Source organism: Rutilus rutilus (assembly GCF_951802725.1).
Source record: "Rutilus rutilus genome assembly, chromosome: 22".
NCBI classification, from domain to species: domain Eukaryota; kingdom Metazoa; phylum Chordata; class Actinopteri; order Cypriniformes; family Leuciscidae; genus Rutilus; species Rutilus rutilus.
In genome coordinates, this window is record NC_140227.1 from 7,890,758 (window position 1) to 7,907,145 (window position 16,388).

Here is a 16,388-nt window from a genome sequence, read left to right on the forward strand (position 1 = left end):
TACCGCTTAGAATTAAGGCCAGAAAGTTCTATCTTGGTCTCATCAGACCAGAGAATCTTATTTATCACCATCTTGGAGTCCTTCAGGTGTGCTTTCATGTGTCTTGCACTGAGGAGAGGCTTCTGTCGGGGCACTCTGCCATAAAGCCCCGACTGGTGGATGGCTGCAGTGATGGTTGACTTACTACAACTTTCTCCCATCTCCCGACTGCATCTCTGGAGCTCAGCCACAGTGATCTTTGGGTTCTTCTTTACCTCTCTCACCAAGGCTCTTCTCCCCCGATAGCTCAGTTTGGCCGGACGGCCAGCTCTAGGAAGGGTTCTGGTCGTCCCAAACGTCTTCCATTTAAGGATTATGGAGGCCACTGTGCTCTTAGGAACCTTAAGTGCAGCAGAATTTTTTTTGTAACCTTGGCCAGATCTGTGCCTTGCCACAATTCTGTCTCTGAGCTCTTCAGGCAGTTCCTTTGACCTCATGATTCTCATTTGCTCTGACATGCACTGTGAGCTGTAAGGTCTTATATAGACAGGTGTGTGGCTTTCCTAATCAAGTCCAGTCAGTATAATCAAACACAGCTGGACTCAAATGAAGGTGTAGAACCATCTCAAGGATGATCACAGCACCTGAGTTAAATATATGAGTGTCACAGCAAAGGGTCTGAATACTTAGGACCATGTGATATTTCAGTTTTTCTTTTTTAATAAATATGCAAAAATGTCAACAATTCTGTGTTTTTCTGTCAATGTGGGGTGCTGTGTGTACAATAATGAGAAAAAGGGGGTCTGGATACTTTCCGTACCCACTGTATATAAGGAACTAAAAAAAGACTTTTGTGTTCATTTGTACATCCAAACACTGATCAACTGCCATGCTTCGCTCCTTTGCAAGCCATGATGTCTCTCGAGGAAAAAACAAAATCGTGCTAGCACGGTAGCTCATTTTCTCATGGGCAGGCCAAATTCTCTTTGCGGGAAAAGCAGAGAAAGGGGAGGTAACCTTTCCCCGTATGACGACATATAGGGAAGATTCTAGTTTGGCCCATCTGAGCTTTCATTTTCTCAAAGGCGGAGCAGGATACCTAGGGCTTGGTTACACCTATCGCCATTTCTAACCACTGGGGGACCATAGGCAGGCTAGGGGAACTCATATTAATGTTAAAAAAACTCACAAAGTGAAATTTTCATGCCATGGGACCTTTAAATCTAGATTAAAGACACATCTCTTTAGCCAAGCATTCATATAATGCATCTCATAACCTTATACTCCAGTTAGATCAGATCAAATGCACGTGATTATCCTTGCTTAATGTTATGAACAGCAGCTACGCTAATTATTTTCTTAATTAATTATTTGCTTCTCTGTTTTATCTCGGGATGCCCATCCTGAGGTAACTAGAGAGTAGGCCTATGTCAGCTCCAGTTTGGATCCAGCCAATCTGAAAACTTCAGATGACCCAACACCTGTGAAGAGATGCCCCCAACTACTGCGAGGACTTCAGATAGCGCAAACTCTGAATCAACATTTGATTGGTAATAATATATTTTATAATATTTAAAAATATATAATATAGTACACTATTTTTTTTCTTAGCAGACACTCAAAATAATCTGCAAATACAGTAAACACTATTTACAAATATATGTAAATGTTTATTGTTACCAGTACCAACTTTAAGTAGGTAGCCTACCTCAAGTACCATGTCCAATAAAAGTAGCCTAACATATTTTTTTAGACAGTTAAAGCTTTATTTTGTTGAAGGAAGGGTACAATTTGATGAATCAAGACCCCCAGATATGTCAGTATTTTTATGCATAAGGTCTTCATCATGATAAAAAAATAAATAATTATATATATATTTTTTTTAATGAATAAGTTGCTGCTGCCTAAAAGTACTTAACTAATGTCTGTTAACCAATATTAATTGTATTATTTTTGTCACAGAAATGAAAGGTTAAGCCTTCCATTTCATTTTTCTTTGGACACAGGCTTTTGAAGGCCTTTTTTTTGTTGAGGAAAAAATTATCTGACACTGTCCTCTGCTGGTGAAAAGAGGTATGTTGCAGTAATTGAAAATATTGGAAAAGAATGGCCCACTAGAAATGGTGCTGAGCTGAGCCTCAGAGTTAACCCTTGTGTGGTGTTCATATTTTTGTTATTCAGCCATTGTTCGTGTCTGGTGGACCCGCTGTATTTTGGGTTTTTTAATTCAACACAATCAAACAATTTTATGTTAAAATAAACACAACACACACACTCACTGTATACAAACTGTATAATCTATCCCCCTACACTAACCCTACCCCTAAACCTACCAATCACAGAAAACTTTTGCCATTTTTTGAATGTCAAAAAACACCATTTAGTATGTTTAGCCATTTGGTTTATGAGGACACAGATGTGTCATTGTGTGTGGTCATTGAAAATGTGTTCTGAGATATATTCTTCACAGAAAATGAGTCAAGGCCAATGAGTATGAGTTTGAAAAAATAATTAATTTTTCTTTTGATAAACAATGAAAACGGGTCCTACCCGAACACCACACAAGGGTTAATAAATGTCTACATGCCTTTGAAGATATATTTAGACATGATGTGATTTAGATCATATTCTACAAAAATATGAAAAAAGGTGTGACTTTAGATATGGTTAAGACTGTCAATATTGTATTTTTATTTTTTATTTTACCACAAACAGCAAAGAGCATCATATACTGTATAAATCTGAATTGTGTAACACTCCTCCCTTCCACTAGCAAAAGCTTCGGTCCAGTTTTTTCAGAGCTCCAGTGCAGACTGGTGGCATGATTCCCTGTAAGAGAAGTACACAAGGTTTCTAATTAAGCCTTGTTGGTGAGCATGTGAAGTACTTCAGCAATCAGAAATGGTAAATGTAAAAAGACACATTAGCATACTTTGTACAATCTGCATACAAGGTTGAAGAGAGTGGACATAGCCTTATCTTCCCATTCACTAGTATATTCCTGAGGAAGAAAACAATTAGATATCAAAAACTCAACTCCTCACATTAGTGTCTTTTATTACAAAGATTAGTGCAAATGCTCTGCTCTAGAGGGCCTCACCCCATTGAAGGTGATCCAGGGCACATGGGTATGTGCAGGTTTAAGCGCTTGCGTCTTCACTCCATTCTGATGCATCAGACTGTGTCCAAGTTCTCCTCTGGTACAGGACTCTATGGTCCCCCATTTAACAAATGGTGCATAGAGCTGCAAACACTGGCAAAAAAAATAAAAAATAAAAAAAAATAAAAATAATAATAATATTTTACACACACACACACACATATATATATATATATATATATATATATATAGAGAGAGAGAGAGAGAGAGAGAGAGAGAGAGAGAGAGAGAGAGGGAGAGACCATTTTAAAATGGCTCTCCGTTGTTCAAAGAGAATGCTGTAATGAGGGACAGTAATGTTGGCTCTGAGATTCTTACAGGCTTAGCAGATTTGAGTACATCTGCTGACGACTCCATGCAGTAAATGACAGGAAATGCTGCATGACTGGCTGAATATAAAACACATGCCTATGAAAAAGAGAAGAAATATAAACAAGGTGTATTGTGTAACTTGAAATATTTATTTATTCACCAACAAAACCTAGCCTTGCTGTCTCTGCTGCCTTCACAGGGAGTATTATTGATGTTAGCATGTTGCTAAGCTAACAACACAATAATGCCAAGCATAATACACAAAATACACAAATTTGGGTAAAATAGTTTTATTCATTTTTATTCAAAATTCATTTTTATTAGACCAAACTATTTTAATCAGTGAAATACGTGGTATTAATAGTGAAATACAAGATATCTGCAGAGCTTCAAATTTAAGACTTAAGACCTGTGCGCGCACACACACACACACACACGTCTGGTGCTAGAGAAAAGCTACAAGATTTTATGTTGAATTATATGCCTGATACAGATTATTATGGATCCAAAATACCGCTTAATAACTAGAAAAAAAGTTATGCATAATGCAGGACTTTTAATTATTGAAAAGACCGAAATACACCAGGACTATTATTAAATGTCTTTACTTTATAACATCTAGCTGCTCAATCAAAAAGTTAAAATAAAATATGCATTTCGACAACCACAAACAACAAATTACAATACAAACACCATCATGTAAACACTTTCATAATTCATAAACCATCATAAGCAATCACCTGGCATAAATGTGCAGTATTCATTGATTGCAAACTGCTTTGAAACTGCACATTCTACAGGCTTGCAACAGCGTTTTGACTTTGAACATGCAACGCAAGTCGACATTTATGTGATGAAAGTTGAGTCGACGTCGACTAGTTGCTGATGACGTCATTAATGAACAAATAGCCTAAGGGTACATTTACATGACGACAATATGCTTAAGATAACACATACAAATGACACCATTGTCAAAATGATCCCCATTCCACGGATCAACGAAAACGACTAAAAACGCTGTATTCACTGCCAGGCCATTAGATGGCGATGAAACACTATAGATTGAACATGTAATATGCATGTGCATGACCTCATCGTTTTCAGAGATTCGCGTTTTTGTTGTTTACAAGGAGACCGTTTTCAAAAACTTGCACTTAGAAACATATTTTCAAAAGTTTGCGTTTTCAGGCACCCAAAACGCTGTTGTCGTCTAAGTGAATGGCCAAAACGCTTTAAAGGTTGTAAATTTTTTGTTGAAAACGGTGTTGTGTTAACAACCCCTATGCCTGAACCTTGAGCTGAGACTCGAACGCGGGTTACCTTGTGCACAGCCCATAAGACAATTTTTTTAGCAGCTCTTTTGTCTTTGTGTCATTATATTTCTCACAAATTTCTGCTCATTCTAAATCAGATACAGATAAAGTAGCACAGTAAATATTATTACATTAATATGAATGCATTAGTTTTTTTTAGTTGCCTTGACAAGATCTTTTAAGTTAAAAAGACTACCGGATGAACAAACGTATTTAAGTTGACTAATTAATTGGAGCGAATTAGTTGAGTTAACTGAGTGTGATAGGTTGCTTTATTTATTTTTTAAATGTTAGCTCAACTTCTTTACAGTGCATTTAAGTTTAAGACCTTATTGCAATTCCTGCTTTCCATCCCCAAATTTAACACCACTTTAGCATTGATTAAACTGAATTTAAGACTGAATTTAAAGTGCCACTGGAACCCTATTTCTACTGTATACTCAAAATTCTTTTGCATTTCTGCCAGCTTGAACAAACATTTTACTAAGCTTTTTGCAGCTCACTAGGTTTTGGGACATCTGTATTATCTCACAAACTCACCTCAACCATATTAGCGTAGCACTCTGGTTCTCCATGTTGACATGAGAATGAATTCTCTTCAGGAAGCGCCTAAAATGTCAAGTTAACAATCATAATCAAATTCAGGTAACATCTTCTTTATTATAACACACACACACTCTTATGAAAGATCAACATTTTTACCTTAGCATTGCCGAAAGGCACCAGGTTGACATTCATTATATCTTTCAGTAAAATCCAAGTTGGGAAGAGATGTTCTGTTAGGAACGCTCTGCAGCCTGGACACAGGCTCTCATAGTAGAGAGAGATCTCTACGGGAGGAACCAATGGGTCTGGCCGGGTCGCGTTCAGTTCCATACATTGTTTCTGCACCTACCACAAACAATACATTGCAAATCATGGAAAAGAAACATGGTGTAGCAACGTTAAAGAGAAAAAATCTTCACATTGTCACAGTCTGGCAAGGCTACACTCATGCAATGTGACTTTAGTGTGAAAAATTAAGTCACAAAACTACATGAATTTTGTCAGTTAAAGCACACAATTGTCACCCAGATTCACATCAGTCAGTTTCATGGTTTCCCAAACTGGGATTTCTCCCAGGGCTTCTTGAGTTGATAAAAAGCTAATTAATTAAATGATTTACAAAATAATAATAATACAATAAAAACATTTCCAACAAATTTCCAAAAACAAGTGATAAAATAAATTATTTGTTTATCTGCATTTCAAGTAGCCATTAACCACAATCACAGAACCGTAAACATGCAAATGTCAAGTCAAGTCAAGTCAAGTATATTTGTATAGCGCTTTTCACAATACAGATTGTATCAAAGCAGCTTCACAGTATTAAATTAAAATAATACAACAAGGTTTGTTTCTAGTGGAATTTATTGATAAAATCAAATTAGATATCCAGAATATCCCCAACTGAGCAAGCCAAAGGCAACAGTGGCAAGGAACCGAAAAACTCCATCAAGTGACCTAATAGTGTCCTAAAACTCCATCAGGTGACCCAATGGAGAAAAAAAAAAACCTTGGGAGAACCCAGGCTCAGTCGGGGGCCAGTTCTCCTCTGGCGTTTATTAACTAGAGGCCGGATTGTAATTTGGACTGTAAGATTAAAAATATTATATGAATGCCTGGCTGAAGAGATGCGACTTTAATCTAGTTTTAAACTGGGAGAGCGAGTCTGAGCAACGAACAGTATCAGGAAGGCTATTCCAGAGTTTTGGAGCTAAATGTGAAAATGCTCTCCCTCCTTTGGTGGTTCTGGATATCCTAGGTATGACCAAAAGCCTTGAATTTAGTGATCTTAAAGAGCGCGATGGATTATAGGGCGATAGAAGATCCGTTAAATAGACTGGAGCTAAGCCGTTTAGGGCTTTATAAGTCAGTAGCAATACCTTGTAATTAATACGGAACTTTATAGGTAACCAATGCAGTGATGATAAAATCGGTGTTATATGATCATATTTTCTTGATCTAGTAAGAACTCTAGCGGCGGCATTTTGGACTAACTGTAGCTTGTTAATTGAGGATGCAGGACAACCGGCTAATAAAGCATTACAGTAATCTAGTCTCGAGGTCATGAATGCATGAACTAACTTTTCTGCATCAGAAACTGATAGCATATTACGTAGCTTAGCAATGTTTCTAAGGTGGAAAAAGGCGGTTTTTGTAACATATGAAATATGATTTTTGAAAGACAGGTTGCAATCGAGTATAACACCCAGGTCTTTTACTGTAGAGGATAAAGTAACAGGACATCCTACTATATTAAAGTTGTATTGCGAGAGGTTTTGTGAGCGGTTTTTTGAACCGATAAGTAGTACCTCTGTTTTGTCTGGATTTAATAAAAGAAAATTACGCGTCATCCAATCTTTTATATCTTTAACACACTCTGTCAATTTGGATAATTTATCGTTTTCATCTGGCCGTGATGAAATATATATTTGAGTGTCATCAGCATAACAATGGAAACTAATTCCATGTTTCCTTATAATATTTCCAAGTGGCATCATATATACTGAGAATAATAGAGGGCCTAACACAGATCCCTGCGGCACTCCATAGTTTACTGGAGTTATGATCGATTTTTCTCCATTTAAATAGACAAAATGGTAGCGGTCAGATAAGTATGATCTAAACCAGCTTAATGCTTGTCCTTGAACACCAGTATAATTTTGTAGTCGATCTAAGAGTATTGTGTGATCTATAGTATCGAACGCAGCACTAAGATCAAGTAAAACTAGTATTGAGATACAGCCTTGGTCAGAAGCTAAAAGTAAATCATTTGTGATTTTAACGAGCGCAGTTTCAGTGCTATGGTGCGGCCTGAAACCAGACTGAAACTTCTCATAGATATCATTTTCTTGCAAGAAAGAACACAATTGAGCGGACACCACTTTTTCTAATATTTTAGACATAAATGGAAGATTTGAAATGGGTCTATAATTTGCTAGGTTATTATGATCTAATTGTGGTTTCTTAATGAGAGGTTTTATAACTGCCAGTTTAAATGTTCTTGGAACATGACCTAAAGATAAAGACGAGTTAATAATATTAAGGAGAGGCTCTTCCACTACAGGTAACACTTCTTTCAGTAGTTTAGTTGGTATCGGATCTAATAAACATGTTGTTGTTTTAGAGGAAGTGATAAGTTTATTTAACTCTATTTGTTCTATAGTTGTAAAGCACTGTAATTGTTCTTGCGGGGTGATAATTAAGGCTGAATTATAAGGCGCAACTGAAGATTGAACGTTTACAATTGTGGTTCTGATGTTTTCTATTTTCTCAGTGAAGAACTTCATAAAATCATTACTACTAAACTGTAATGGGATATTTTGTTCGGGTGATGTCTGTTTATTTGTTAGTCTAGCCACGGTGTTAAATAAAAACCTTGGATTATTTTGGTTATTTTCTATTAGTTTGCGGAGGTGCTCAGCCCTGGCTGCTTTTAGGGCCTTTTTATAACGTGACATACTGTCTTTCCACGCGATTCTAAAGACCTCTAAATTAGTTTGTTTCCATTTACGCTCTAAAATACGGGTTTCTCTCTTTAGAACATGCGTGGTATTGTTGTACCACGGTGCTTTAATTTTCTCTCTGACCTTTTTTAATCTAATAGGTGCAACAACATCCAATGTTCTAGAGAGAATAGTGCTCATAGTGCTAGTTAGTTCTTCTAGTTCATCTGTTTGTTTGGGTTCAGGCAGCAGCTGAGACAGATCGGATAAGCAATTTGAGAAATTATCTATGGTGGATGGAAGGATTGTTCTGCCTGGTTGATAACGCGGCGCTGCATGACATATTACAGCAGTACGTAATATGCAAGTTACCATGTAATGGTCAGTGACTTCATCACTTTGCGGTATAATATCTATATCGGTTGGATCGGTTCCATGTGATATAATTAAATCGAGTGTATGATTAAGACGATGAGTTGGTCCGGTGACGTTTTGCTTGACCCCAAATGAATTTAATAAATCTGTAAACGCAGCCCCTAACGCATCATTTGGATTATCTACGTGTATGTTAAAATCTCCAACAATTAATGCTTTATCGACATTGACTAATAGGTCTGAGAGAAAATCTGCAAACTCTTTTAGGAAATCAGCGTAAGGCCCAGGCGGTCTATATACGGTAGCCAAGGCTAGAGATAATAGGGATGTTTTTCTAACATCTAAGAGCGTAACATTTAGTACAAGTACTTCAAACGAAATAAACTTATAACCCGCTTTCTGAGTAACATTGAGAATATCTCTATAAATTGTCGCAACACCACCGCCACGACCAATTAGACGGGGCTCATGCTTATAGGAGTATCCAGGAGGAGCAGACTCATTTAGACCGAAATAATCATTTGGTTTAAGCCAGGTTTCAGTTAGGCAAAGTACATCGAAGCTATTATCTGTGACTATTTCATTTACAATAACTGCCTTAGGTGTGAGTGATCTAATGTTTAGAAGACCTAGCTTTAGAAATTGTTTTTGTTTACTAATAGCAACATTTTCTGTTTTAATAACAATTAGATTTTTCCTAGATCCTGCAGTAGATATATTATTTGATCTCACTAAACGAGGAATAGACACGGTTTCTATGCAATATTCTACACTAGTATTTATATCAGTTAAATTGGTGCAGCAGAGACTATGATTTGGACTTTTGGTTACTAGTCAAAAGGTATTTAACATTTTGGAGATGTTATCCGACAGAAGATCTGCTCCGAATCTGCTTGGGTGTAAGCCATCGGCACGGAAAAGCCTAGGACGCTCCCAAAACAGATTCCAATTATTTACAAAGAGCAGTTTCTGCTCATTGCACCATGACATTAACCATTCATTTAGCGCAAATAATCTGCTAAACTTTTCATGTCCTAGTCGGTACGTGGGAAGCGGTCCTGACACTATGATCGTTGTTTCAGGCGATGTGCTGCGTACCGTATCGATCAGATTCCTGAAGTCTTTCTTCAGAATCTCTGTCTGGCGCATCCTGATGTCGTTCACTCCCGCGTGGAGGACAACAGTTCCGACGCGCTCGTCACCGTTCAGAATCTCGGGAACGTGAGTAGCGATTTCAGAAACACGAGCACCAGGAAAGCAGTGACTGTGCACCTTACTTTTACCTGTGTATGTGTGTATTTTAATTTGGAATATGTCACTAAAGTGTTCCCTGTTGGACAACATTAAGAATTTGTTTTCACAACGTGCTGTCAGATAAAAAAAACACTTGTCATAAATGCACACTTGATTTACTCTTTGCATGAATCCTAAATTGATTTAGGAATTATACAATATTTAGTGTTACTTGCAAAGGTGGAAAAGAGTAGAGTGTTTTACGCATATGGGTCACATCTAAAATGTCACATGACCAATGTCACTGCTTGAAAGTCATTAATTATGATCATAGTCTGTCACACACCTGTTTGTATTCTGTAAAGCCCACCTTTTAGACTAATTATTTACAGGATGAACTTCTGACACTGTACACTGAGTAGGAAGATACAGTTGAAGACATAAGGAGGTTCATCAAATGATGCAAAACAGGAAACCTTGTGGCCCATTTAATTGGAAGCTGTTTGTTCAAAAGCATGACAGTAATTTACAGGCACAAAGAAGTCTTTGAAAGTGATGCCGAGCACATGTTCTTTATAAGACCAGTTTATTCTGTACAATATTGCATAAAAAAGTCAATATTCTAAACAAGTCATCAAACTGCATATAAATACCAGCAATTATATTGCAAGTTAAAATAGATGAATAATTTTGTATTTTTGTATTTTTGTCACTTTAAACATTTTTAAGTAAAAAGATTACCATGCCTTGAGATGCATCAACATTATGTTCTGTAGAATTTGAGTAATTAACAAGCCACAAATGATATTGGGCTGCAGAAATGTCTGTATCATTTAAAGTAAAAAAAAAAAAAAAAAGGTTTCAAGACTTAAATCAACCTTTTCAACAGACTTACCCCACATTCTATGGCGATCTCCAGAGACCTGCACCATTGGGATGGAGGGTATCCACATGAAGGCTTTGGGTGAGATTTACTCTGGATTTCATAAACACTGAGGAATATGAAATGGAATACACAAAGCATCCGAGTGTTCATTTTGTGGGTATTTAGAGAGTCACTGAGCTTTCTTTGAGTGGTATGAGAGCTTGTTTGCACTCTCCTCCCATCAAAATAACCTCCAATTATCTGTGAGCAGCTGCAGCTGAAAAGACAGTACTCACTGACCTCAGATCAGCAACGAGAAGCTGCTCAGTGATCAAAGAGGGCTCAGAACTGAGATCAGTGATGTGCCTTTGTAAATATTGCAATAAAAAAATAACTGTGACGCAGTGGATAGGATCAGCCTGTTGCAGCACAAACATCCTGTAAAGGTGGGGTAAGGGAATAAATCTGAAGTTATCATTTTTGGGCCAATTGGGGCTGATAGTGATTTAAAAGATGAACTAGGTCCATCCTTACCGAATGTGTAGTCTCAGATAAGAAATATGGATGTAATTTTTGATTCAGCACTTACATTTGATGCTCAGATCAAGTATGTGGTGAAAAGCTGCTTTTTCCAGTTAAGGATTATTGCAAAAATATTTTTTTTTTATGTCAGATGCTGATCTTAAGACAGTTCTTTATGCATTTATTTCCTCCTGCCTGGGTTACTGTAATGCACTTTATTCAGGAGTAAGCCAGACTCTTATCAAGATTGGTCCAGAATGCGGTTACGAGACTCCTTACTGGTACAAAGAAAATGGAGCATATTACACCGGTTTTGGCTCCCGGTTAAATGTTGGATTCAGTATAAGGTGTTGCTATATGTTTATAAAGCTGACCATGTAATGCCCCCAGGTTATATTATGAAATAATTCACATGAATTCAAGTAGAACTCAGAGAGCAGTAAACTGTGTTTTTTTGTTGATCCCCAAAACCTGCCTGAAAACTGAAGGGGATCAGGCTTTTTCTGCTGTTGGCCCGAGGTTGTGGACTGCCCTTCCATCTGACATTAGATCTGTATCTTCCGTTAAAATCTAGCTTGAAAAATTATTATTTATTATCATTTATATTATTATTTGTTTTCTATGGCTTTTAATTGTATATATTTGGAAGCTGTATTTTATTTTATCTTATTGTTATCCTTTGCATTTTTTCTTTGATGTTTTATGTTGTTTTATCTATCTGCATTTTTACTGACTGTACATTCTATTGGTCTACAGATTAGTTGTAAAGGGCTCTATAAATAAACTAGACTTGAGACCCTTGCTAGAATTGCTGGGAGCAGAGCTATCGGAGGAAAAGCGAACAGGTGCAGGTAAGCCTTGGCCATGACTGCACCATGGCATCCAGTCCCTATAGTGCTGGAGGTGTGGGTTGTCTCCTCGGAGGCAAACATCTCCACCTCCGCTCTGTCGTGCCTCTGCCATATGGACTCTACTACTTGCGAGTGTCACCATTCCCTCGGCCTCAGCCCTTGCCTTGACAGGATGTCAGCCCCATATTTGCTTGCCACTTAATGTAAACTGCTTTTAAGGAAAGGAACTTTGCTTCTGCCCAAAACAGAATCTGCTGTGCCTTCCTGAATCTCGACGTGAACGTAGCCTTCCATTAGATCTATCATCAAAATCCAATCTTCAGATTGGATTTGTGACACTATGAGTTTGTGAGTAAGCATCTTAAACATATACGTCCGAAGAGTGCAGAGATGTTGGGCTGAAAATGCCACACTGCCAAAAAGCCTGACAGAGGGATCATGTTTTCTATAGTTTCGGTCTGTTCGAGGCCCTGAAGGAAGAACTGGCAGGAACCGTTTGAATTGGCAGGAACCCGTTCACTTATGAATGGCCTGTTGGGCGCCTCCACCTCCCAAAACACAAAGGGTGCGGGATAAGTAGAGATTTCCCCCTGAGAGCCCCGAAGAAAGTCTATACACATGATGTAGCAGTGGAAAGGCCCAGATATACATCAAGCGAAAACTGACTGGTGTGAAATCATTTAGAACAAAATCAGGCAAAAAAAAAAAAAAAAACGAAAACCGAAAAAAAAAACAGTAGTTGCAAACAACAGTTGCAATGGCATTTAAGTGCATGAACGGTGGTTGGCACTCTGCGATTGATGAGGAAGCTTTCTCTGAGCTTCGTAGAGGCACAGACCTGTCTCTTTGTGCCACCAAGCAAACGGCCCGCGCCATCGGCCGTTCAATGTCTGCTTTGGTGAGCACGGAGAGGCATCTGTGGCTCAATCTGTCTGGCATCAAAGACAAAGAGAGAATCTTTTAACTTGATGCCCCGATCTCCCCCTCTGGTTTATTTGGTGATGCTAGCCACCAGATTTAGAGAAGTGAAAAAACACGAGGAAGCATTTGTCCAGTTTCTTCCTCGCCGCACTCAAGGGGAGGGGCCATCGGCCACCCAACCTCTCCTCCTTCAAGACCTTGGGAGATCAAGAAGCAGAGTGTGGCGAGTCATGCTCCCCCTCGTAGAAAAGCATTCTTTCTCCTGCTCAGAGAACAACTTATCTTGGGATCGTTTGGGATTCGATCACGATGCGGGCACATCTGTCGAATCGATACCATTCAGCATACCCTGGGCAAAGCCAACATCTCACTGTTAGTCAGTATCAAAGAGTGTTAGGTTTCATGGCATCAGCAGCCATGTGATCCCTTTGGGGTTGTTGCACATGAGACCGATCAGAGCCAGAGGATTTCATCCAAGGGCCAATCCTCAAAGGCTAATAAGTGACGCACTGCAGGCTTCATACACTAACTATGTGGTAACCAACAACAGACACCTCCCTGACGGGTTGGGGAGTGGTCTTAAGTGGTCATCCAGCTCAAAGGGAATGGGAGGGTCATCAGCTCGATTGGCACATCAACTACCTCGAGCTGACGGCTGTATTTCTGGTCCTGAAATACTTTCTCCCTCAATTGAGGGGCTGTCATGTCCTAGTGTGGGTGGACAACACAGCGACAGTCTCTTACATAAATCACCAGGGAGGTCTGCGCTCACGCAATCTGAACAGAATAGCGAGACAGATTCTTCTCTGGGCCCAGGACAAGTTCCTGTCACTCAGAGCAATATAAATTCCAGGGCATCTGAATGTGGGAGCAGATTTACTGTCCAGACAGAAACTATTGATGGGGGAATGGAAACTCCACCCAGAAGTAGTGAAACAGATCTGGACCAGATTTTACGGTGCAATGTCCCCTCTACTTCTCTCTGAGTCTTCATCCTGAGTCACCATTCTTACCATCTCGCCATCCTGCTTAGACTTTGCCCCAGGAATGGTGAAAGTGATTTTGCATCCTCATCCTGACTACCTGCCTAAGGTACCTTTTTCGACTGTACATCCTGTCACTCTTGAGACATTCTGCCCTCCGCCGTTCACAACGCCGGAACAGGAGAGATCTCGCAGACTGTGTCCACTCCATGCTCTTCAGGCCTACGGCCACCACACTAACCAGTGGCGTAAGTCAGAGCAACTGTTCATCTATTATGGGGGCCGCAACCGAGGGGCTGCTGCCACTAAGCAGACAATGTCACATTGGGACAGGGATGCTATTGCTCTTGCCTATGAGGCGCGCGGTGAAGTTTCGCCAATGGGTTTAAGGGCTCACTCCACCGGGGGGGTCGCCTCCACTACTTCTTTGGCAAGGGGTGCCCCCTTACAACTTGTTTGTGATGCGGCAGGTTGGTCCTCTCCGGACACGTCAATTTTTTTTAATAGTTTGGATGCTCATGCCACTCCGGGCTCTCACGTCCTTGAGTCGACATCACAAGCTAATGTCTGAGGCCTTCTTGCGTTCTTGTGAGTACATCTACACAACTGTAAGGGGTCCAGATATCTCCAAGCACGGCGGCGTTGGCATTTTCGTTCCCAATGCGCTGAGCAGCGCAGCATCGATTGTAGCTTTTGAAAGGGAATGCTCGGGGTTACTTAACTGTAACCCTTGTTCCCTGAAAAAGCAGAACGAGATGCTGCGCTGCCTTGCCGTGCAGAAGATGTCCCAGGACTGCTCTTCAAACAAAATACCTGACGATGCAGCTGGAGCTCATCTATTTATAGCCTCATGTCAAAGGTATACCTCCGGGTCAATTCTATTGACGTGTTTACACACTATATTCACAGCTGGTCACGTTTAAAGACGTTCCCAATGGGCTGAGCAGCGCAGCATCTCGTTCTGCTTTTTTTTATATTAATATCAATGAATACACAAAAAAATAGTATAATACGATGTTGTAACTTTTGTTGTTGAATACAATTTTTTTCTGAATAGACACGTGTTGCTAAGTGTAAATGATGAGAAAACACTATTACTTTGTGGTTTGTGTTTATTTGGAAAGATTGCAATGATGTGCACTCCAACCTGATATACTTTAAGTACATACTAAGTATGCTGATATCTTTTTTACATTTTTTTTATTCAGCCTTGTCAAGTACTCAAGGTTCTTTTTTTCTGAAGTAAACGAGCTAGAAAATTGACATCCGTGTAAGCCTCAGTTTTTCACAAACTTTAACTATAGTTTTTGGTGCCGAAACCCGGGATAATGGGCACAGGATAGTCGTGAATTAAGAATCTCGGAGTTAGATGAAACTTGGAAGTGAGAGTGAGTTGAATGAAGATAGCTGAACAGTTAAAACGGAAGAAAAAGAGGAGGAAAACATCTCAGATTACGAATGTAACCTATGTTCCCTGAGAACAGGGAACGAGACAATACGTCATAACGACGCTATGGGGAACGCCTCAGGCGTGACAGGTGTCTGAAATCAAATATCAACTCACAGCAATCATGTTGACCGGCGACAGCCCGTGCATCATCAGCTTGAATGATGAGTGCGCGACCTGGATGTATAAAAAGGGCGCCTTGAAACCATGACAACATCCTATCGTCTGAAGGGACTGTTGCAGGCAGGCCCCGAGGCATGGCAGGGAGACGTATTGTCTCGTTCCCTGTTCTCAGGGAACATAGGATACATTCGTAACCTGAGACGTTCCCTTTTGAAGGGAACTCAACAATACGTCATAACGACACAATGGGGAACGAAATACCCACTCCGCCATGCTGAGGGGAGTGCATGCCAGAAGGCAGTGACAACTGTCAGAACCAGAATTCAGAAAATACTGGAACCACTCACTCTTAGGTCACACCGGGCTGTCAGTGACAGCACTCCCTACCGGTCATAGCCCAAGCTAATGAACCAAGAAACCGCCAGAACATAATTAATGGAGGGTATATCTGGGCCAGCTCAAAGGCTTAGGACCACAACTTCCAAACGAAGGGGTCCCTTCTAGGGAGTGTGGCTAGGGGACCCAAGGGACTCCCAGCCAGTCACTATTCAGGGGAGCATGCCTCCTGAAATACCACCAGGCTGGCCTGGTGATCTATACTAAGACACACAGTCTGGCCATTGCCTGTCTGTCAGAGACAGAGCCTCTGGAAGTTGCCTTGGATAAGGCATCCAGAAACCGGAGGCCTGCAAAGCTGGCAGAAACCATTCAGTTCCGGATCACAGAGACGGGATCTCCCGGAGAGTGTGACTCAACCTCAAGAAACGACGGAAGTCGTCCACTCAATCCACGGGTCTACCCAGTGCTCGCTCCGAA

The 16,388-nt window shown here is 39.9% G+C and overlaps 1 protein-coding gene across 1 annotated transcript; it reads right to left on the reverse strand.

Moving 5' to 3' along the window:
* Positions 1-2,644: 2,644 nt before the first annotated feature.
* ifi30b (IFI30 lysosomal thiol reductase b) lies at positions 2,645-10,952 on the reverse strand. The gene is made up of 7 exons (XM_084395868.1): positions 10,756-10,952; positions 5,467-5,655; positions 5,305-5,373; positions 3,458-3,547; positions 3,080-3,232; positions 2,912-2,980; positions 2,645-2,808 (listed from the first exon to the last, which is right to left on the reverse strand). Exons 1-7 carry the CDS (start codon positions 10,894-10,896, stop codon positions 2,749-2,751), a joined length of 771 nt encoding a protein of 256 aa, XP_084251994.1. The 5' UTR covers positions 10,897-10,952; the 3' UTR covers positions 2,645-2,748.
* Positions 10,953-16,388: the final 5,436 nt, after the last annotated feature.

Coding starts and splice junctions, on each gene's coding strand:
- ifi30b (XM_084395868.1), bottom strand. CDS start 10,896: ATGAACACTCGGATGCTTTGTGTATTCCATTTCATATTCCTCAGTGTT. Junction 5,656..10,755: donor AGATCGCCATAGAATGTGGG/GTAAGTCTGTTG, acceptor TGTTTGTGGTAG/GTGCAGAAACAATGTATGGA. Junction 5,374..5,466: donor TGCCTTTCGGCAATGCTAAG/GTAAAAATGTTG, acceptor TTGACATTTTAG/GCGCTTCCTGAAGAGAATTC.